Source organism: Notechis scutatus, chromosome 4 (genome assembly GCF_049901735.1).
Source record: "Notechis scutatus isolate UNSWTSFEM ecotype Mainland chromosome 4, rNotScu1.2, whole genome shotgun sequence".
NCBI classification, from domain to species: domain Eukaryota; kingdom Metazoa; phylum Chordata; class Lepidosauria; order Squamata; family Elapidae; genus Notechis; species Notechis scutatus.
The window spans coordinates 142,524,296-142,549,066 of record NC_142012.1 but is presented as its reverse complement, the minus strand read 5'-3'; the positions used below and the strand labels follow the sequence as shown (position 1 = coordinate 142,549,066).

General features: G+C 40.3%; 1 protein-coding gene across 1 annotated transcript in view; it reads left to right on the top strand.

Moving 5' to 3' along the window:
• The first annotated feature begins 4,039 nt into the window (after positions 1-4,039).
• Positions 4,040-24,771, top strand: part of SIAH2 (siah E3 ubiquitin protein ligase 2) — a 42,513-nt gene continuing 21,781 nt past the window's right edge. The window contains exon 1 of the mRNA XM_026665038.2: positions 4,040-5,042. Within this exon, the coding sequence (XP_026520823.2) occupies positions 4,608-5,042 (435 nt within the window). The 5' untranslated portion in view covers positions 4,040-4,607. The remainder of the gene's footprint in view (positions 5,043-24,771) is intronic.

Genomic DNA, 24,771 nt, shown 5'->3' with positions numbered 1-24,771 from the left:
CCTTGAATAGTCTTTCTGTGTTTACTTTCTGTGTATGAGAATTTTGTTTTATCATCAGCAACAAAAAATAAATCTGCACCATGAACGGATGCAGAAAATAAAGGAAGAATTTATACTGCAATCTCTTATGTACGTCTAATCAGAATTAAACCCCATTAAATTTAATCATACTTTGGAGCAAGTAAATACAGTAGCTGCATCTAGACCACACTTCTTACCTATGCCAAATGAGTACAATGTTTAGTGGGGGAAAGGTGTGGAAATACTCAATACAGAAAGAATGGGAGCATTTCCACACTCTGGTTCCTTATCTAGCATTCCAGTTCCATTGCTCAATCATAAATCTCCACACCTCATAGCCAGAAGTAGAAAAATCCTTTGCAAATTGGGAAATTGTCCTTTCAACTAAGCAACTCACCTTCAACACATCTTCCAACAGAGTATTTACAAGACAGCACTTTGCTGCATCCATCCAAGAAGTAAAGAGACAATTTTGCACCCTACCTCATCCTATCTCAATCAACACAACATTAAAAATGGAGAACATTCCTGGCCACCACTTCTTAATGAATCAGCATTATATAAGCAAAAAAATGACCCAATATCTACCTAGCATCTCAATGATGTGCTGCCATATTTCAGATGTTCAGCATAATATGATCTTGTTCCTGAATGAAAGTTCAGCCAAAAGCAGTATACTGATCTGCTCATCTATTATATTGCCATTCGTGCTAAATTCACAGGCAGTGTACCAGTGTAAAGTAGTCCCTTAAGACTACTTCAATTAAATTTGATGAAGTCAAAGACCATCTAAATTTAACAACAACAAAACTGGCTCATGGCTAGAATCACAGATGAATCACATGCTCACAAGAAGTCACAAAATCAATGGAACAGCGCAACAACTGAACTCATTCACAAAAATGTAATGAATATATATTTTGTATACAAAGAACAAAGTGATCTGGAAACCTCTGTTTGTAACATTGTTTCATGACTAACTGATACTTGCGTTGATTATCCTGATGGGGTGATAAGAACATTTTTTCAGAAAGAATCCATACTGTTTCTGGTTACTGAAAATCAATCTTGAAATATTTGGTTGCGCATTACACATCATTATCAATAGAATAATAAGAGGGACTATGACATGATACAAAAGTATAATAATATACTTTTTAAAAATAACTCTATTTTCCAAACATATTGAGGTTCCTGGGAACAGTTGTTCGAGCACAACTTTAGAAAGGCTATTTTATATGCCTGACATTTTCTTCCAGAATATATATTAATACATGGTATTCATTTTTGGCTGGAAGCATATTGCTTCTACAGTTATTTTTTATTTTACATCTTCTTTATGGAGATGTAATTTTTTTTCCAGAAAGTCTTTTGACACCGGTGACCATTGAGCTGCCCATTTATTTGTTTGTTTGCTTGCTTGTTTCCAACTCTTTTCTATAATGGAATGCCCTTGTTCAAAGTTCCTGATTAGAGTCTTAGAATACAAGTTTAATAAAATTGTCTTATGGTACAACATATTTGTTCAAGACACTTACCATTCTACTTTTCTGTGCGAGCTCAAAGGCACAATGGCGGAAAAGGACAATCTTCCCTAATTTTATCACAAAAATCCCAGGAGGAGGGAGATTGGGCTGAAATCGATTGGCCCCAAATTGCTCAGAGAATTCCACGGCTGAGTGGGAACATTGCCTTAACATGGGAACCCTGCCTTAATGAACAGCTGCTTGGGTTAATACTGTTTATGCTACCCACCCACAAACTGCTTATCTCCAGCTATGTGAATTGTGGTTTCCAGCAAGGCCACTGATGACAATGCGGAAAGAAATATAGGTCTTTAAGCACATACCGAGTAAAAATACTAAATACTTAGCTGCATTCCATCCAGAGTGCATTGCTAGTCCGTATTTCCAGACAGTTCTGGGTTTTAAAACACAGCTGTTTAAATCTGTGCTACAGATAAACTCTGGAATCATTTTCATCAGCAGTATGTGTTTTATTGAACAGTTAAAGCATTCATAAATGCAGGAAATTGACAAAATTAGTGGACCTGTGCTCTGGTAGTAAATGCTATTCATTTACTATCGCCACTTATCTCAATTGCACACTTTCTCATAAGTGTATAACAGATAACAAATAATCAGAGTTGGAAGGAACCTTGTAGGTCATCTAGTCCAACCCCTGCCCAAGAGGGAGACCCTACACCATTTCTGACAAGTGGCAGTCCAATCTCTTCTTGAAAGTCTCAAGTGATGGCGCTCCCACAACATCCGAGGGCAAGATGTTCCATTGGTTGATTGTTCTCACTGTCAGAAAGTTTCTCCTTATTTCCAGGTTAAATCTCTCCTTGTTCAGTTTCCATCCATTATTCCTTGTCTGGTCTACAGGCGCTTTAGAAAATAGATTGACCTCTTCCTCTCTGTGGAAGTCCCTCAAATATTGGAAGATTGCTATCATGTCTCCCCTGGTCCTTCTAGACTAGCCAATCCCAGTTCCTGTAACCATTCTTCATATGTTTTAGTCTCCAGTCCCCTAATCATCCTGGTTGCTCTTCTCTGTACTTTCTAGAGTCTCAACATCTTTTTATAATGTGGTGAACAAAACTAGATGCAGTACTCTAGGTGTGGTCTTACTAAGGCTTTATAGAGTGGTATTAGTACCTCCCTTGACCGTGATTGTATCTTAGGGGAAGAATTGTTTTGTGATCAGGTCGCGGTTTTTTTTTATGTCTATTAGTACACCTTTCAACTCTCTGGCATGCTGGAAAGTTTAGCAGCCATTTTGCATATGTGAGATTTTTTTTTCTTTTTAGTAAAAAGATAGGTTTTAATAAACCCATTTTTGGGGAGATACAGTGAACTGAAGACAATTTAACTAAAGCAGAGCTGATAACCACAGCAAAGACCAAGCAACAGGTGAGAATGAATGAGAGGTTGCCCACTTGTTGCTCTGGACATCTGGTCCTTGCAAGGAGACTGCAAGTCCGCAATATTGTGCAGGTTTAAGAGCCGAGATCAATCATCTTGCTTACAACTACAGCAGAGTCTTTCAAATGACACCAAATTCAGAAAACTCACTTTCTAATCACTTTTGGAAATTGCCTATTAACCATCTTAAAGCTATTAGAGTTCAAAAAATATTCACCAGGCCTATTTAGCTTTAAAATAAAATTTACTTTTAAGCTTGAGAATATTTGAAATATTAAAATATTTGAAATAAACAGGAGAAAGCTGTTTAGCTTTTTGAGCAAATAAAGTTATAAATGGATCAAGGGTCTAGAAAAATTTGGAATGATATAAGATATTGGTTCTTTTTTTTTTTTCTTTTTTTTCCTCTGAGCTTAGTTTATATTAGATTTTACTATTGTAATTAATTTTATTTTATTTTATTAAAAACAACCCGTTTTATTATTTGTGCTTCCTCCCTCGAGCTAACAGGAAACCATGTTGATTTCTTGGGCAGTCTGATCAAAACAGATCTGGAATCCAGAAAAGACTGTTTGGGGGAATGGCATGTGGTTTCAAGACCACATACTGTATACTTCTAATGGAAAACAGGTGTTGGTATGTGGGCAAGAGCAATCCAACCAGACTGATCTGAATTTATCTAACCCTCACTCTTGATTCTGGGGAAGCAAATTAAGGTTTTCCTGTTACATCAGCATGGCAAGAAAGCTTGCATCAGGTGCTTATGGATGTTACGTCACAGGCATAAATCTTCTAGTCCAGTAGCCAGAGACATCGCGGACTTTCCTGGAAAGGTATTTCTGTCCTTTTTCAAGAGACATGTAGAAAGAGTTAAATTCGCTTGGCCTCTGGGGGCTGAGTAACACAAGGAGGGGATTATTTTGAAAGTCGGGGTGCTGTGAAAAAAACAGTGAGGTAAACACCCAGCAGATGGCGGTCAGGGAACCTCAATCCCGGCTTTGCTATGCTAGCTTAAAACAATAGAGGAAAACAGCTCTCCTGTGCGCGCGTGCCCATTGATTCCTCTCCCGCCCGTCCTTTGCCCCCTTTTTCCCCCCTCACACTTCCTCGGCCGCCGTTTGGATCGCGGGGAAAAACCGCGGGAGGGAAGGGGAAACAAAAACCACCAAAAACAACAACGACAACCCACGAGCGAAACAGGGTGGCAAGAGCCGTCCCCGCCTGCCATTAAGCAAAGGCTAGGGCATGCTCAGTAGGAGCCAACCTCGACTTGGGAGCAGCCTGTGAGTACACACCACCCGCCTGTCTCTTTCTTGCGTCAGATTAATGTTCCGGGGAGGGGTGGGTGGGGGGAGCCAAGAAGGAACCACGCTCGGTTTGTCCGGGGGAGGAGCGGAAAGGGCTGTTTGGGGGCGAAGGACTTGGCTCGGAGCGCCGAGCTGGCCCCCGTTGAGGCTTCTCTTTTGGAAACGTCGGTACACTTTGGAAGGTTCGCGGTTTCCTGCGGCGCCAAGGCGAGGCCCCGTGAGCCGGTTCTCGGAGGAGCAGCGGCTCCAGGAAGACGGGGGCTGTTGTTTTGAGTCCCGCTGGCGGGCCCCTGCGGGGTTTGGGTGAGCGATCCGCTCGGTGTCCGCAGTTCGATGGTTTGTTCCGACCGAAATGAGCCGCCCGTCCTCCGCCGGACCCAGCGCTAACAAACCTTGCGGCAAGCAGCAGCAGCAGCACCACCACACGCCATCGCCGGCTGCTGCTCCCGCCGCCAACCCCACCGCCGCGGCCGCCACCATCTCCGCTGCCGGAGCCGGCTCTTCCGCGGTCCCTGCCGCGGCCGCTGTGATCTCGAGCCCTGGAGCCGGGGAAAGCAGCGGGGGGCCGGTGTCGCCTCAGCACCACGAGCTGACCTCGCTCTTCGAGTGCCCGGTTTGCTTCGACTATGTGCTGCCCCCGATCCTGCAGTGCCAAGCCGGGCACTTGGTTTGCAACCAATGCCGGCAGAAGCTGAGCTGCTGCCCCACATGCAGGGGATCCTTGACCCCCAGCATCAGGAACTTAGCGATGGAGAAAGTGGCCTCGGCAGTCCTCTTCCCTTGCAAGGTAAGGCTGGTGGGAGAAATCGGCGGGCAATGCCACCGAGAAGGAAGGAAGGTGGGCGGGGAGAGGAGCGGCATGGAGCGACGGGGAGCGACGCTGTTGGTCTGAGCACCTGCCCTTGAGGTTGCGGCAGGGAATCGCACCGGTTTCTCTAATAGTGGCTTTATTTTTTTTAAAAAAAAATCCCCCGGGTCGCCTTGAAATTGTAGCTCTTATTAGAAAAGTCTTGGGTTTCCCGTTCTCGGGGAAGGGACAGGGACCTCTCGCTCTCTAACACGTTCGTGAAAGTGAGGTGTAGCATATTTATATCTAGATCTAGATCTATTCTTTCCCTGGCATTCATTCAGAGTAGCTCTTTCGCTTAACAATTGCGTTCTCTTTACTCTTCCTATTGGACTGGGCATCAGCATTTTTCTCGAAACGAAACGATCTGCTCAAGATTTCTGCTCACAAACCATCTGACCAGTGAGAAATGGTTGCTACTGCATTTTCTAGGGAAAGAGACTGAAATGGAGCTATAGGAAGGCAGGCACCGGATATAAATCTCCCCTGGACCACGGATGTAACCAAATAAAAATATTCCTGTCTCAGCTCTTGATCCTTCTTTTATAGGCTATTTAAAGTACTCTCTTAGATCAGCAAGTCCTCAAGCAGGTCGTCTTCAGTTATACTGGGGCTGCCTTTGGCCCTGGTTGTGAAGGGTTCCTGAAGTTGCAGACCTATTTACCTTTGAAGGATACCAAGTTACAGAATGCTGCCCTAAAGAATTGTTGTAAAAAGATTAAATTAAATGTATGTAAATACAGTAAGTAGTCTTGAGGACTTAAAAGAGTAGGGATGCTGTATAATCACTAACTCTATTTCATCGATCTTTACAGCAAACTTGTCTCCGTAGTTGGATTAGGCCGGGGAGGGAGGTGGGTGGAACCAGAACATTACAGGTTTAGTACACCGTAGTCTTTTTTAAAAGTTTGGTTCTTAAAGGTGGTATTGGCTGTTTTTCTCATCATTCCCCGCTCCAATGTTCCCCACAGTTCTTACAAAAGCTATAGTAAATCACTCTGAGATATAAATAGGAAATGTGAGGTTTCTTATAAAGCATCTCAGCCTAAATGAGAGACCCTGTGGATTAGTACTAATAAGGGAAATGGGGGGGGGGAATGAACATTGCTAGTCCAGGAAAGAGGAAGTCTGGCTGATTTGGATAAGGTATGAAATCAGTCTTGGACAAGTTGCATTGCCATGGAAAGATCAGACTGAATGCTTTGTAGGCTCACTACAAAGAATTGCTGTGGCTAGAAAATATTTTTTGCAAGCTTCAGCTTGAACAGCAGTTGTGGCTCTGTGTGAAACAATTGAGCATGGCTTGGATAATATCTTCATTAATTACAAACCAGACAATAGCAAAGTATTTTAAGAGGCAGCGCCTGTGGAACTTCAAAGTGCAACTTTTCTGATGCTGGCAACTTACAAAAAGTTGGGAAACAATTCAGATTTCGTACCAACTGTACTTGATTCTAGTTCAGAAGTGCTATTGTAAATAAACGTGATCCCAAATGATTACAGGCAGGGCCATTTGTAAGCTATAATGTTTTCTTATATAATCTTGCCTATGCTTGCAGAATTGTGTAGTGCAGAGGTGTCTAATTCAAGCCTTCCGAGGGCCAAATCCAGCCCGCGGGGTGCTTAGATTTGGCCCACAGGGCTGTGCTGGAAATAGCAAAGGACCGGTCCACAGTGCCTCTGCTAGTGAAAATGGAACAGCCTTCCTGAGCTCCGTTTTCGCTGGCAGAGGGTTGCAGGAGGCCGTCACAGCCAAAAATGGAGCTCAGGAGCCCGTTTTCGATGGCAGAGCACTCAGCCCATCACATGTGTCCCCCCTCCCCCCGACACAAGTGATGTCATGCTGGCCACACACACCCCAAGGTCAAACACAACCCTGATGCGGCCCTCAGTGAAATTGAGTTTTGACACCTCTGGTGAAGAGGATACTTTATAGCTAAGATTTGTTAGATTGACACGGACAAGAAACAGTGTTGCAGCGATAACTGAAAAGGCCCTATGGTCTATCCCTTTCAGTTGAAATGTTAAGGGAGGGGCAAAAATATTTCTGTTTAAAACTTTCTCCAGTTAAATTCATAGTTAGCCTGCAAATTTAAAATTATTTTTCAAAACTTCCTTTATGTTGATGGGGCTATTGTCCAACAGAACTCTTCTTGATACATTGTTTGATGAAGTTGTAGCACTGAAAAGCCTCTAAAGCACTTTAAATAATAACATGAAATAAATGCTCCAGTTAGTGGAGGGTGGAGAGGAAATATTCTTAAATATCTGGGGAGCATCAGTGTTCAACAGCTACATAGTCATATGACTGGTAAAACAGGAATAAATTGAGCTATTCTAAAGTGCAGGTTCTCACCACTTTGTATTAAAAGCTTCTATAACAACAGTTCCGCGAAATGCATCATAGTTAATGGACGTCCTGCAGTAATTTAACTAGACACTTTTACAGACCCTCTTGGGATGATGCTAATTTCTATGCTGTAGTATTTAGTAGCATAATGTAATATATCATTACAGGGTCTTCTTTTAAGCAATCTCTATCCACCTGGTGACATACATACATGTGAGTATATCCATTGGCCATTTTAGCTAGAAAAAAATGTGCATAGTGATTTATATCTGATTATTTCTTAGTTGGGGGAGGTTGCTTTAAGTTGTTTGTGGCCTGAAGGAGTCCTGTCTGGATTTTTCTTCCTTTTAGTTTACTATTTAATATTCCCTACATCTTAGGAATCTTTCTTTCTCAAATCTTTATCAGATATTTATTTTATTTATTTATTTATTTTATTTATTTGATTTGCCAATTGTTTACAAGATAATAAGTATAAGTGTATACATAGTTGTGAATACATGAAATGGGTACATATAAGAAAAATAAAAGAAGAATAAGAGAAACAATAGGACAGGGACGGTAGGCACGTTGGTGCGCTTATGCACGCCCCCTACAGACCTCTTAGGAAAGGGGTGAGGTCAATAGTAGACAGTCTAAGGTTAAAGTTTTTGGGGTTTGGGAAGAAACTACAGAGTCGGGTAGAGCAGTGATCCCCAACCTTGGGCCGCGCCGGTACCGCATCAGCTGGCGCCGCGCCAGTACCGGCATCAGCTGGCGCCGCCATCTTTTGATGAAGAAGTGCTTCGGTGACCTCACGGGGCGTTTCATCAAAAAGATGGCGGCGCTTGAGCTTTCGGAGAAATGGCTTTCTCCGGAAAGAAAAAGCTCACCGGAAGCACTTTTCATGAAAAAGATGGCGGCGCAGCAGCCGCCGAGGAGTTGTTCGCGACGGTATCGGTCCGCGGACCGGTGTGGGACCCTGGGGTAGAGTATTCTAGACATTGACCACTCTATTGATGAAGTCGTACTTCCTGCAATCAAGTTTGGTGCAGTTAACTTTGAGTTTGTATCTATTGTGTGCTCTTGTGTTGTTATAGTTGAAGCTGAAGTATTCATTGACAGGTAGGACATTGCAATGTATGATTTTATATACTATGCTTAAATCAGACCGAAGACGGCGTAATTCAAGGTTTTCTAGTTCTAGAATTTCAAGTCTGGTGGCATAAGGTATTCTACAACGAGTAGAGGAGTGGAGAACTCTTCTTGTAAAATATTTCTGGACTTTCTCAATTGTGCTAATATCAGATACGTAATGTGGGTTCCAGACTGATGAACTGTATTCGAGTATTGGTCTAGCAAATGTTTTGTATGCTCTGGTTAGTAGTGTGATATTACCAGAGAAAAAGCTACGTAGGATTAGGTTAACAACTCTTAATGCCTTTTTGGCTATGTAGTTGCAGTGGGCTCTACCACTTAGATCATTAGAGGTGAGTATTCCAAGGTCCTTTACAGAGCTTGGGTCATCAACAAGATCTTGACTATTCAGCTTGTATTTTATTTTCTGATTTTTTTTTGCCAATATGTAAGGCAGAGCATTTATTTGTTGAGATTTGAAGTTGCCATTTGTTTGACCATTCTGATACATAGTCAAGATCTTTTTGTAGGGTAGCAGTATTGTCTGTGGTATTGAACAGCTTTACATCATCAGCGAAAAGAACGCAATTGCTCTTAATATGATCACAGAGGTCATTTATGTAGAGTATGAAGAGAGTTGGTCCTAGAACACTGCCTTGGGGGACACCACTATTGACAGGTACAGAATTTGATAGGACGCTCCCAATTTTGACCATTTGTTGTCTGTTTGCCAGGAATGCTTCTATCCAGTTATTCAGTTGTCCAGAGATACCATAGGATTTTATTTTTAGGAGTAGTTTGTCGTGTACCACTGAATCAAAGGCTTTACAGAAGTCTATGTAGATTGCGTCTATTGCTTTGCCCTGGTCGAGTTGTGTCGTCCATATGTTTTTGCAGTGTAAGAGTTGCAGATTACAGGATAGTTTTTTTCTGAAACCAAATTGTTTATTGGAGAGTAGGTTGTTTGTCTCTAAGTGGAGGATGATGGATTGGTTAATAATTGATTCCATGACTTTACAGGTGACGCAGCATAAGGAGATTGGTCTGTAATTTTCAACTAGGCTTGGGTCTCCCTTTTTGAAGATGGGGATGACTGTGGCTTTTGACCATAGGTTAGGCAAGGAGCTGGTCCTGAAAGATTTTTCAAAGATTATGCTTAGAGGTTTGGCTATGGCAGTGGATAGCTTTTTTAAGAAGTAGGCACATATTCCATCCGGTCCAATAGATAGAGATGGTTTTAGATTGCGTAGTGCTTTTTCAACATTGTCTTCTGTAAAATCGATATGTATTAGATCATTGTTGTTATCTGTGGTACGGCTAGGATATTACCAGTTTAGGTTTTTAAAATACGTATCTTGTTATTTACTGATTGCTATACGTCTACCTGCAGATATATACTGACTGCTCCTTATATTTCTTCAGGCGGGGGAACCCATTTTACTTCTCAAATGATAGACACCCAACCATCAAAGTTCATTATTAAATAAAAAGATAATAGCTAATCAACATGGTGAGCATGGATTCCACAATATAGCACTAATCCCATAGGATTCCTTCTGTGCTATTTATTGCTTCTTTTTAAAAAATGTCTCCTTACCTCTTTCTGCTTTCATACTTTTACTGGGGGAAACAGCTACTGTATTGCATCTAAGTGTCAGCTGGCAAGGGGGGCAGCTTTTTTTTTTTACCCTTTTTATCACTACTAATCTCAAGAAGCCACTTTTAACTTGATATCCTGGTATCAGTTTCAAGTGTCTTTTGCTCCCAAGTTAGGTTTAAGATGATCAATATGCACTCTAAACCTTCTAAAGTGTCATTGAGACAGATCTTTAAAAAGCTGATAAAAGCAAGATTGGAAATGCTACTTAAGTTATCCAGAGGAAAGGCTCCAAGGAAGAAAAGAAAGCTGAGGTTGAAGAAGTAGTGTTGTCCTATTGATCCCTAGGTATGAATTAAAGGAGGAGGAGAGAGATTAGATACAATAGTTGTTTTTCTTTCATTTAGGTGGAAAAGCATTTCGGGTTCCATGTTTGGGTTCTCTAATTCAAGGGTGAAACATATTGTTTCCTGAAGATGTCAGGCAAGAAGATTTAAGTTAGAATTTAAGTTGGACATTTTCTGTCAATCATACCCAGGAGTATTGGATTAGATGAACCTATCTATGGTGTGATACTTAAACCTACCGTGTTTCTCACAAAATAAGGCCAGGCCTTTTTTTTTTTTTTTTTGAGCCCGAAAAAACAGCTAGGATGTCTTTTCGGGGTGAATTAATTTCTTCCTCTCCCCCCGTGCACCAGCGCCGTCTCCAACAACAGCGTCTGGGTCACTCCCACTTCCCCCGTCCCTATAACAGCAGGGAAAAAAAGATTTTGAGGTACCAGGGAGCGCCACGAGCTGCATTTGGTTTAATCCCGAGCAGCTGGGTAGGCGTGAGAAGAGCCGAGCGAGCGTCTCTGCTGCTGCTATCCTTGGTGCTCCAGCCTTGGGCTCTGCAAGTTTGCAAAAGTCTCGATGCGCAGCCCGTTCCTGCATTCCAAGCACCTAGGCCGAGTTGCAGCTGTCCCTCTCTCACCAGCGCCATCTCCAATAACAGCGGCAGCAGCAGCGGGAACCGTGGAAGTGTTTTAGCCGCTTCTCGGGTGGGGGAGCCGCCTCCGTAACTTCCACGGTTCCCGCTGCTGCTGCTGTTATTGGAGACAGCGCTGGCGAGAGGGACAGCTGCAGCTCGGCCTGGGCGCTTGGAATGCAGGAACGGGCTGCGCACTGGGACTTTTGCAAACTTGCAGAGCCCAAGGCTGGAGCACCAAGGGTAGCAACAGCAGACACGCTCGCTCGGCTCTTCTCACGCCCACCCAGCTGCTCGGGATTAAACCAAATGCAGCTCGTGGCGCTCCTTGGTACCTCAAAATCCTTTTTTTCCTGTTGTTACGGGGACGGGGAAAAGCGGGAGCGACTCAGATGCTGTTGTTGGAGACGGCGCTGGTGAGAGAGGTGCCAGCACCAGTGGGAACCATGGAAGCTACGGAGGCCTGAGAAGTGGTTGAAATGCTGCCAGACATCCACGCCAACGCCGTCCGCCTGCTGACCCAGGTAGGGGAGGGGTAAGGGAGCCCTCCATGCTCCACCATGGTGCTAGGAGCGGCTGATGGTGAGGCATAGCTGCCCGCGGGGCACTCCTAATGGCAAGTTCCTCCCCACCTTCCCCCCCCCCCCAATTTCGCATGTTTTAAACTAGACCTAAATTTGGAGGGAGGGGCTTAATTTCATTTTATGTCTAGAAAACATGCTGGGTCCTCCTATTGGGGGGCGGGGCGTATTGTTGGAGAAACACGGTAGTTCTGCTCAGCATAAGAAGCTATTTTATATTGAGTCAAACCATTGGCTGAATTAGGTGGCTTGTCTTAGATACTGAAAGGTATGGTTTCCATCAGATTAATTTAACATGGTTTAATTTAACATGGTTAGGAAAGATGGCAGCTGTGATCCAAATCAACTGGAGAACATTGATAGAACAAAACTGTCTTACATTGACTAAGGATAGTTCTCAATGGTTTTAGCTGCAGATTTTTTCCAGATCTATTTAATTTAGGTATCTCCAAATTGAACTGGGAATATTTTTCATATAAGCATGTCTGTTACTGCTGAACTATTGAACTTTTTCCTATTAGGGTACTCAACTCATCATGGATGTAATAAGACCTGTCAGGCATTAATCAGTTGTTTTGTCACCAAGCGAAAAATACTTAGAGGAAGAAATTTGACAATGTATACCATGTCATTCTAGTCAGCAGATTACCCTATAATCTGCTGAGTCTCGGTGATGCAGTGATTGGAGTGCTGTACTGCAGGCCACTTCTGCTGACTACCGGCTGCCTGCAACTTGGTGGTTCAAATCCCACCAGGTTCAAGGTTGACTCAGCCTTTCATCCTTCCGAGGTGGGTAAAATGAGGACCCAGATTGTTGGAAATATACTGACTCTATAAAATTTCTCAGAGAGGGCTGTAAAACACTGTAAAGTGGTATATAAGTCTCAGTGCTATTGCTATGAGGACTGAATGGCATAACATTAAGAAGATAGCTGACTTGAAAATTGTACTAAAAGAGCCCATCAATCAAATTAGAGTGATATCAAGTGGACCATCCCAAAATTCAGGCCCTAGTTTCCATTCTTCAGTATTTTATTAGTAATGGATGGAGAAGTGGAGGGAATGCTTATCAAATTAACTGATTATACAAAACTGAGTGGACTAGCTTCAATACCTTAGAAGAAAGAAATGAAATGTCAGAAAATAACAGAGTAACATCTAACATGAAATGTTATTTAATTAGGAAACAAAAATCTAAAGCTTAATAATAGTATTTGTGAAAAACAGATTCGTAATTGATTTGAAATTAAATATGAGCCAGATGATGTCACATAGAATATCAAGATCTGTTGCCTTTTTATTAGAGTTCAGGACATGGAATAATGGATCTAAGTTACAGGAAGCCAGATTTTGATTGTATGTGAACAAAGCTTTCTCTTCCCATTTTATGGTTCCATGAAATGGCAAATGAGCTTTGTAGAGCCACTATTGATATCTTATGCACACTGTTTGGATTGGCATATTGCAAATTAAACATGACGAAGGTAACTATATGGGAAAAGTGAACCTAATTTATTTTACCTTCAGGCAATAATAGAATAATTTAAATCTTCATTGCCATTTATACTGTAGAGGCCCTTTATTCTGCAGAAGCTTCTGTGTTTATAATTTCTTTTTAGGAGGAATTATATATACTATTAAAAATCAAGCACACATTCAAAATATGTTTAATAAATGCTGGTTTCAGGCTCAGCATATGCTAATAAACTGTTGCTCAAATGAACTGTTGCTCAATTAGGAATCCTGAGAAACAAAAGAAGCCAATTATGCACAATGACCTGGGAATAAGTCTTTTGAACACTGAGTAAATATGGATATAAGCCAGACTAAAAGTTCAGTTATCATTTGAGGAATTGGAAAAATCAGTTCACTTCATAATATTTTTAGCCTGGTCATACTGAAAATATTAAAAGCAAGACAGGCATACACATTAGTATCCATGTTAATTTATTTTACAATATTTATTTAAAAGATTTCCAAAAGGACTTTTCTCACAAGCCAGTTTACAGAAATGAAATGAAATAAAGTAAAGCAAATTGCACAAAATACATACATAGTAATCAGCATGTGAAAGTCCAATTACAATAGGAAAGTTTGCAATATTTAAAAATTAAATATATTTTTTAAATATTTAGGTAAACAATTGTCACTTAAAGATAGCAAAAATTGGTGCCAGCCATACTTCTTGGAGTGAGAATATTCCATATCTGAAGTTCTGAAAAACTTTCGTAGCAAACTTTAGAAATAAGAGTGAGAAATTATTATTATTGTTGTTGTATCTGGTCACACAGACTTGATTCAGCATTTTCATCCACTAATCAAATCATTTCCAAGGACTTAGGATTGATAGATGTTGTTTGATGGTGTTAAAGGTAGCGCCATCGGATGTAAGCTGTTCCAAATAAATAATAGTGATTTTGTCAATATGGATAGTGGTCAAGTGATGTTCCAGTTGTTTTGGGATTGCACCCAAGGTGCTTATTATTACTTATTATTACTATTGGCACTATGTTTGCTTTTTTTTGTCACAGTAGTTCTATTTCTATTTGCAGATCCTTCTATTTTGTTATTTTCTCCATTACTTTTTCTTTTATTCTCCAGGTACTGCCATGTCCACTATCTAGACTTTTTTGGCTTTCTTACTGGGCATTTTTTAAAGTCAAGGATATTATGTGGCAGATGCTTGTTTGTTTAAATTCTAAAGTCCCAGAGCACATTTTCTATTACTTTGTCCATTTTATGGTCCCACCAATTCTTGATTTCAGGCAAATGATATTTCTTCCATATTTCATGGTACCATTGTTGCTACTTTATCATGCCACTGCTTGTAATCAGTCTGTATGATCTTCTTGCAGCAGCTAACTAGGTCCAATATTCTTTTTTATTTTTCAACTGTGTAATGTATTTGCAGCATTTCACACCCACCTATTTTCCTTGTTAAATAGGTCTGTCAACATCACTGTTTGGATAGGCATTAAGGGCATGATTCATTGTCCATAGGATAGGATAGGATAGGATAGGATAGGGCAGAATAGAGCTGAAAGGGACCTTGGTGGTCTTCTAGTCCATGCTCTTGCTCAAGCAGTAGAACCTATACCATTCCAGATAAGTGACTGTCCAGTCTCTTCTTAAAAACCTCCAGTGATGGAGCATCCACAATTTCTGAAGGCAAGCTGTTCCACTGGTCAATTGTTTTCACTGTTAGGAAGTTTCTCCTTAATTCCAGTTTGCTTCTCTCTTTGATTAGTTTCCAATCATGTCTTGCCCTCTGGTGCTTTGGAGAATCATTTGACTCCCTCTTCTTTGTGGCAGCCCCTCAAATACTGGAATCCTGCTATCATGTCATCCCTAATTCTTCTTTTCTTTAGTCCAAATTCAGGTGTTCTTCATTTTTTCAGTCCTCAGGTCTTTGATCATCTTAGTTGCTCTTTTCTGAACTTTTTCCAAAGTCTCAAACTTTTTGTACTATGATGACCAAAATTGGTTGCACTATTCCAGGTGCGGCCTTACTAGAATTTTATAAAGTGCTACTAATACTTCACGTGATCTTGATTCTATGCCTCTGTTTATACAACCCAGGATTGCATTAGCTTTTTTTGGTGCCGCTGCACACTGCTGGCTCATATTCAAGTCATCATCCACTAGGACTCCAAAGTCTCTCTCACAATTACTGTTTTTCAGCCAGGTCTCGCCTAGTCTGTACTTATACCTTTGATTTTTCTTTGATTTTTGTAATGTAAAATGTAAAACTTTGCTTTTTTATATATTATTTTTATAATATTTCTATCTGGGCTTTTAATTATGCTTGAGTCCATTTCATTATTCCAACTGCATGTCTAATGACTGGAATTGCCCAACTGTTAATTGCCCTGTTGGTATTTCCTCCACAGGGTTTGGACTTCACTCTCCTGATGTATTCTAACCTTTTTCTCAACTTCAGTGTACTTGATGTTGTCAGATCAAATGATGCCTCCAGTTATTTGTAATGATGGTCTTTAGCCAGACTCTTGATATTATTTCCATAGGGCAGAGGTCTTGGCAACTTTAAGACTTGTGGACTTCAACTCCTGAGCTAACACGACTGGAGGAGGAATTCTGGGATTTGAAGTCCACAAGTCTTAAAGTTGCTAAGTTTGGGGACCCCTGCCATAGGACATCTTGATTCCTTCAGTTTTCACTATTTCTCCTCTGTTGATGGTAAGGGTGGCACATTTGTCCAGGGCAAACTCCATTGCAATATCTTGACTGTATATACAGATGTGCTCATAAGTTTACATACCCTGGCAGAATTTATAATTTCTTGGCCATTTTTCAGTGAATATGAATGATAACACAAAAACTTTTCTTTCACTTATGGTTAGTGGTTGGCTGAAGCCATTTATTATCAATCAACTATGTTTATTCTTTTTAAATCATAATGACAACAGAAACTACCCAAATGACTCTGATCAAAAGTTTACATACCCCAGTTCTTAATATGGTGTATTCCCCCCTTTAACATCAATGACAGCTTGAAGTCTTTTGTGGTATGTGTGGATGAGGCTCTTTATCTTCTCAGATGGTAAAGCTGCCCATTCTTCCTGGCAAAAAGCCTCCACTTCCTGTAAATTCTTGGGCTGTCTTTCATGAACTGCATGTTTGAGATCTCCCCAGAGTGGCTCAATGATATTGAAATCAGGAGACTGAGATGGCCACTCCAGAACCTTCACTTTATTCTGCTGTAGCCAATGACAGGTCGACTTGGCCTTGTGTTTAGGATCATTGCCATGTTGGACTGTCCAAGTACGTTCCATGTGCAGCTTCCAGGCTGATGAATGCAAATTTTCCTCCAGTATCTTTTGATAACATACTGCATTCATCTTGCCATCAATTCTGATCAAATTTCCTGTGCCTTTGTAGCTCACACATCCCCAAAACATCAGTGATACACCTCCGTGTTTCACAGTAGGAATGGTGTACTTTTCATCATAGGCCTTGTTGAGTCCTTTTGAAATGTAACGTTTATGGTTGTGGCCAAAAAGCTCAATTTTGGTCTCATCCCTCCAAATGACTTTGTGCCAGGTTTGAGGCTTGTCTCTGTGCTCTTTGGCATATTGTAAGCAGGATACTTTGTGGCACTTTGTCTTTCGACTGCAGTTTGTAAAAGGTCTGAAGACAATAACTTTCTTAGTACCAAACTGGAGGGCTCGTAGGGAGAGACAGGGAAACAGCATGGGTGCAATCTTCTATTTGCTTCACAGTTCCTCTTCTCTCTTCTAAAATATAATTCAAATTTCTTGCCTACTGATTTAAGAAGGAATCAAAAAACATCTTTTCACTGTCTTGCCTCAGGTAATATTTATCTTCCCAAGTTACCTGAGATAAGGAGCTAACCACTACAAAGGCTTCCATACAAAGTTTCTTTATTGGATTATATGAGGCATCCTCAAGGTATAACTCACAGTTATGCTGAGATTCATCTAATGTCCAATCTTTGCATTGTTGTCTTCATAGTGTGAAAAGATAGTTATCTTCATCCCATAATGATACAGCAAGGGGAGACTCCAGCACATTGCTGTGTCCAGGTAAGAATGACCAAAACTCCCCCCAACCCAACCTGAGGTCAATTCAGTGACCAATCAGGATTGCAGATGTGACCACATGACATGAACTACATCTCCCATGAGGCATCAACTACATTTCCCATGAGGCATTCCCTTAAGGGGGCAGTTCTCATTCCCAAACTAACTATATACTGTTTAACCAGCACACACTTGCGTAATAATGGCTTTCTTCTGGCAACTCGTCCATGCAGCCCATCTTTCTTCCAGTGCCTCCTTATTGTGCATCTTGAAACAGCCACACCACATGTTTTCAGAGAGTCCTGTATTTCACCTGAAGTTATTTGTGGGTTTTTCTTTGCATCCCAAACAATTTTCCTGGCAGTTGTGGCTGAAATTTTAGTTAGTCTACCTGACCATAGTTTGGTTTCAATAGAACCTCTCATTTTCCACTTATTGATTAGTGTTTGATCACTGCTGATTGGCATTCTCAATTTCTTGGATATCTTTTTATATCCCTTTCCTGTTTTATACAGTTCAACTACCTTTTCCCACAGATCCTTTGACAATTCTTTTGCTTTCCCCATGACTCAGAAGCCAGAAATGTCAGTGAAGCACTGGATGAAAGATGCAACGATCTGTCAGGAGTCCAGGAACTCATTGACCTTTTATATACACACACTAATTACTAGCAAACAGATCACAGGTAAGGATGGTTACCTTTAATAGCCATTCAAACCCCTTTGTGCCAACCTGTGTGCATGGTATCAGGCCAAAATCACCAGGGTATGTAAACTTTTGATCAGGGTCATTTGGGTAGTTTCTGTTGTCATTATGATTTAAAAAAAGTAAACTCAGTTGATTGATAATAAATGGCTTCAGCCAACCACTAACCATGTGAAAGAAAAGTATTTGTGTTATCATTCATATTCTCTGAAAAATGGCCAAGAAATCATAAATTCTGCCAGGGTATGTAAACTTATGAGCACAACTGTATAGACAGTGTTGAATTCTGTTGCAAGTGATGCTTTTCCATAGAACTTCAGATCGTCCATGTAAAAGGAGGTGGGATACTTGCCAGATGTTTTTGATGTTTGACAGACATGGTCTGATTTGTTCAGTATTGTTGTCAGAGGAATTAGTGCAATAACAACAGTAGTGATGATAGTGAATCTCTTTAAAAATTCCTCTCTTTTGTTATTAACCACTCCCAGTCTATCACCATTGACCAACAACTATATCTCTTGAGTTGAATAGCTTAGCCTTTGGCAATCTAGTGCCTTAGAATTTATCTTATCCAGCATGGTCAATATCAGCATTGGTTGGAAATTGGGTGAATTGTAGTGCACCTGGAGGACCTTAGGCTGGAAAAAAATTGAATATAAGAGACAAAGCTTTTAGATGCATAATTATGCTTGCTTTAATATGAGCATCTTGGAACAGGGGGTTTCTCAAGTTGGAGGGGAACAAATAAATACATCTTCTTTCACATTTCAGGTTCAGGGCTTTTCTCCCCCTATTTGCATTTCCTATTCTTACAGCTCTGCTTAAAATCTATATTGCTTGTGGTCTGTTATTTTAAAAATGTTTGTCTTGCTTCTTGAGTCATCTGTCTTCCTGACTATATTTACCTCAGAATTTGAGTGGCATGAGCCAGAAGGCTATAACACTTCCCTCTGACCCTGTCTGTATCTGTGAAAATGATTTTTTTCTTTTTTCATATCTGCCTCAATTAAGGGCAGTGCTGTCAAACTTTTCCAATGGAGTTGGGAAGAAAATCTTAGCTGTTTCTCTTTTCTCCTGCAAGTTTGAACAATCCATATTGGCACAAACCCTATGGGCACAGGAACATTAGCACTTAACCTTCAAAATAAATATGTACTCAAAACACCCTTTAGGATGATTTCCTTGAGCTATTTAATTTTGTTAACAACCTAGATAAGAAATCCCTAATAGAAGGCAGGAATCTGTTACCAGAAAGTTTCTATAAATTGACTTCATGAGATCTTAAAGGTAAACGAAGGATACATATTACTGATTTTATCTTACCACAGCAATTTGGTCAGAAATGTTATACTTTATCAGACAGTTCAGATAAGGCTAGTAGTACAGCCCACTTAGTTTGAACTACAGCTCTAAGCACTATATCCACTTATTTCATTAACACTTTGTGTTTTCAGGTATACAGTTAAAACTTATGAAGGGTGCATCTCAAAATCATTTCTGAAGTGGGCAGTATCAATTGCAGAGGAGTTGGTGCAGTGAAGGCAGAGTTCACTTTTCCTCATCTGACTTACTAAGGAACCCAACCCTAGTAGACATATAGCTAATAAAACTATTTGTGTCTTTCAGAGATATTTGTGGGTATTAAAGAAGAGATAGTTTAATGCAATTGGTCTCCATTGGCCAAAAAAAATCAGTACTACCAGTATTTATTAGCTTTTGTCAGTTGCCCGTTTAAGCCCACCTGTTTGGAAGAATGAGAGTTATTTTTCCAGTTAACATGTTGCCAAAAACAAAGTCAAAGCAGTAGTAATGTCATTGCTTCATGGTCACCCAAAGAGTTAATATTCTCCAAGGAAAATGGGGAAATCATAGCACATTACTAGAAGTACTCGTTTTTCCTGTTTGAGAAGAATATCATGGGAAAAAATGCAGTTCAAATATAATATAATTAGAGCAGATAACTGATCTCAAAATTGTGTTGGTCAACCCATCTATCCTTTAAACTGATTTACAGTAATCACAATACACTAAATTTTTATATTATCAGCCAACTTAGCTATCTTGAGATTTGTCCTAACTAGGTGTCAGGACCCAATTGACTTTGGCTGGTCTCAAAAAGATATATAGACTTGGATTGGCTTACTACATGAATGGAAGACTATTAGGGACTCCTAGGCTAGAAGTTGAAAAAAAATTCCAAATGTAGAACTAGTATACCACTTCTCAAGAAAGCTACATGAATTTTTTTTCCTGAAGTCAACAACTGACAAGCTTCTCTTGAAGGAGCTTTTGCTTTCTTATTCAATCCATTTGAGAGTTTTAGGAGGATACCAGATCATGAAAAGCACTTATGGGAGAAGTTGAGATGAATCCAGAGAACCTAAACTCAATCATCTCCTAAATCCTTGCTTCCAGATAAGGCCTACAAAAGTGCCATCTTCATAATAAGTCAGCATTTATCTGGGGTGAAAGTTAAGTAATCAAATAAAATTAAATTAATGAACTAGTGAATAAATTTGAAGGAGACCATTTTACTTGTAAACTTGAAAGAGAAGGGTTGCCTTTATAGCTAAATGGTCATCGCTAACTTGCTTTGGAAAAGTCATCAACTGTGATTATGGGACTGCTTTAGTGATCCAAATCAAGTAACTTGGAGGATTGGGAAGTTAGGAGGAAAAAATGCTGTGTTTATCTTTTACTTCCTTTCAAATAAAATAAGTAAAATCTGACCCCCTAAAAATGGTGGCAAAACTGCTTTTGGTTTATTGGTTTGGAACAATATAGAATTGTAGTGGCACAATTTTTTTCTGCCAAAAAGAAAAGCTATAACTGATGACCAATAAAGAGGTGATATGGGCAGGGGTGTCAAACTCAAGGCCCAGGATGCTTAGATCTGGCCCGTGAGGCCACCCTGGAAACAGTGAAGAACTGGCCCCCAGTGTCTCTGCCAGCAAAAATGGACCCAAGAGGGCTGCATGTGGCCCTCCCGAGCTCTCTTTTCACTGGCAAAGGGTTACAGGAGGCTGTTGCAGGCAAAAATGGAGCTCGGTCGGGAGCCTGTTTTCGCTGGTAGAGCACTTGGGTCACCACAGGTGCACCGACACAAGTGACATTGAACTGGCCATGCCCACCCTGACCACACCTACCCCAGCCCTCGAGGTCAAACACAACCCTGATGCGGCCCTCAATGAAATCAAATTTGACACCCCTCAAAAACAAGCACTGATGTTCTCTGTCTTCCCTGAATCTGTTTCTTCTCACAATTAGTAGCTTTGGAGGCTCTTATTCATAAAAAGCTGAATTGCTTACCAATCTGTTTGCTCAAAGTGGGCAATCTTTGGAATAGACTTTCAGGAAGAAATATCATCTTGTAGCTCAGGTGTTGATCTAGCATTGAAAAAAACCTAACTTCAAACCTACCTTTGCTACCAAAACTTGCTGTGTGATTTTGGACTAGCTTTGTCTCTCAACCGCATCAACAAGTTTACTGTTGGAACTCCCAAGTAAAAAGTGAGATATTAGTCCATTTTTAAAAGAAATCTCCTAACTTTTGGTTAGAACTTAAGAATTGCCAACATGGTTTTCTTCTTAAACAGGTGATTTTAACATCAGCCCTAGGTGAATGTTTGATTAAGATTTACTCTCTTTTTAAATTTCTGAATAGCAGGCAGCATGATTGCCTCAATTCATGCTTCCAAGGCACCTGGCCATACCCCCACTTCTCTAGTTTTTTTCTATTACCAATAAATCCAACACTGGAATATTTCCAGGGATTTATTTTAAAGGAAAAACAAGCTAGAAAGCTTTAAGCTGGGCAGCACTGGACAGGCGAGAACTAATAGGATGTTCTGGCTGAATGACTGACCTGTGACTGAAAAATATTGTACATATGAAAGGAAATTTCCAGAAAGTTCCATGACACTCCATTTTAAGGGGATGATAGCCACAGAACTAGAGTTTCAGGTTTTATTGATAGGTTGCATTTTGTTATTGCTCAAGGGTAAATAAGAGTTCCGCTTCTGGTTTTTTGAAGATTTAAAGACAAAGGCAGTATCTGCTCAAAGCATATGTTGTTTTTCTTCTCAGTCATGTCCTCCCACAATATGTGTGAAATTAGCACATGCAATCTAGTCCAGAAACCTGAAACTGGAGCCTCTTCTCAGGGGGAGGCAGGGGATTCTGCAGGGGAAATCATAAAATCAATGTTTGCCATGACTATATGATCAAAGTCTTCCTCTTTTTTACAATGGGTATGAAAAAAAGACAAGGCTTCAGTCATGCAATTTTGCCCCCACCCCATCTCAACTATTTTTTTGACTCACTACCATTGCAGACATCCTGGAAGGGCAGGTTATCCATTGTTGTTGTTTTTACTCCAGTCAAATTTCTCCTATGCCTCTTTCCTTGCTTCTCTAGTTTGGTGATGCAGATCAAAATGGATGCAGATCATTCTCAAGTTATGACCACAATTGGAACCAGAACGTCTGTCATTGAGTGAGATGGCTGTTCAGTGAATTGCACCCAATTTTAAAGCCTTTTTAACTGTCATCACTGTGAACCACACAGTCATTAAGCAAACCCAGTTTCCCTCATCAACTTGGCTTGTCAGAAGTTGAAAGTAAATTTGCAAATGGCAATTTCATGGCCCCAGGATGCTGTAGCTGTGATACATACATGTATCACAGCTACAGCATGACCTCACCCCATCCCTAAGAGGTCTGTAAGGGGCATGGATAAGTGCACAATTGTGCCTACCGTCCCTGTCCTATTGTCCCTATTTATTCATACCTATTTCCTGTATTCTTACTCATGTTTATACTTATACCTATTATCTTGTAAGCGATTGACAAATCTGAATTTTGATCATGTGACCATGAGGATGTTGTGTCAGTTATAACTGCAAGGCCTGGTCATAAATCAAAAAAATTTCAGCACATTTGTAATTTTGAACTATCACTTAATGAATGTTTGTAAGTCTAGGGCTAACTAATCTAGGGCTAATTGCTTGAATTGCAGCCACATCAGTCTGCTGGTTCATATTTTGTTTCTGATCAACCGCTATTTTAAGCTGTTTTTCAGTACTGTTATCAAGCCAGGCATCTTTCCAAGTGAAAAATGTTGCATTTTCCTGTGTCAAATTTCCTTTGGTTTTTCTTTAGGACTATCTTATCTGTGCCTTACCAGAGTATATCATTGGACACCACTGGTCTCTGTCAACAGCAGCTTATTCTAATACATTGCTTTGCCATTTCCAAGTTCCTTTAAAATATGCCTGAAGACCTTTTTAGATACTTTTGGCCTGGATGATTGAGTCTTCATTTGCATGGTTCAAGAAGGGAGGGGAAGGGAAGCAATCATATTAAATAGTTGGCTTCTTTAGAGAAGAAGTGCTAATGGCTTATACTACTAGTATAGGCAGGAAATAATTGTGGTGTTGACTTTTTCTAGTCTGGGCTACCAGATCTCCACTGGTATAATAAGAGTTTTCTGTTCCTCTTTATTCATATCCAATGGCATGTAGATTTTACAGCTCACATCCAAAGTCTTTATCAAGTCCTGATGTAAACAGAAGTTCAGGCAATGTCAACTTCAGAAATATAGATCTTGAGGCTTCCGGTTTTGGACTTCCCCGAAGACGGACCACTAACCGCGATTGTCCATGGCTTTGGTCCATGCTTCTTTGTCTGAGAGCCTCGATCGGCTAGATCTGGGGCAGAAGCCCCCTACTAGGGGCGGTGGAAGAAGGGGAGACCATCAGTTGAGTAGAGGGCAGTCGTAAACCCCCTCCCTGGCTTGGCAAAGCTCCCTCCCGAAGATGTCTGAAGCAGTGGTCTAAAATGGCCACCCTGAAGGGGAAGAATATGCTGGAATAAGATTGTACAGGAGAGAGAAAGAAGTGGACAGCATGAGAAATGGGATGCTATAACTATATGAAAGGTACCTCAGGATTAATTTTTAAGAATTTTTTTAAAGTATTTAAAGCAGCGAAGAGAAAGAAAAAAAAGGTGTGAATTGTTTTTTGACAGCGGCTGGGCTTTGAACCAAAAAAGGTGGAAGCTGGAAGAAGAAACTATTTAACTGATTTGGACAAATATATTCTCTTACTATATAAGTACTAGTAAGGCTGAACTTGCGATTATCAAAGAGAAAACTCAATATCAATTGGACTTGATTTTTTTTTTGGAAGACTGGTTTAAAAAGCCCTGAATGGATGAATTAAAAAAAGGAGGGGTGAAAATTTGTTATGATAAAGAGTGCCATCTAATGGTTAAAGTTAACTTATTATTTTTTTTTTACTAAAGGACTCTGTTTCTTAAAAATCTTAAGGAATATTGATACAGTATAACAGATCTTTGAAAAATTGAAACTTTGAAACAAAGAAAGAAGCAGGAAGATTCTGCCCTGGAATTAACTATTGATTTTGGCTGGACTTGGTATTGGACTAGTTATGAGTTAAAAATTTGAGAAGAATAAAACAAAAGCTGACTGTTGGAAACTAACCTTACAGACACTATTTGGACTAAATTACTAGATAGAAACATAAAATGGCGATATCTCTTCTGGAATTAAAAATGGAACTCAGAAACATGAAAGAAATATTACAAAAACGTGGTGAGTCATTGGGTTATATTACAGTTGGAAAACGTGATCTTAGAATATGAACAACAAAGAAAACAAAGACAAAAGATGGAAGATGAGGAGAAGCTGACTACAAAAGAGGCCATTTTCAACTATCATTGAACAAAGAACAAAGAACTTTGAAAAAGGAGGAGGAGAAGAGTGAGAAATA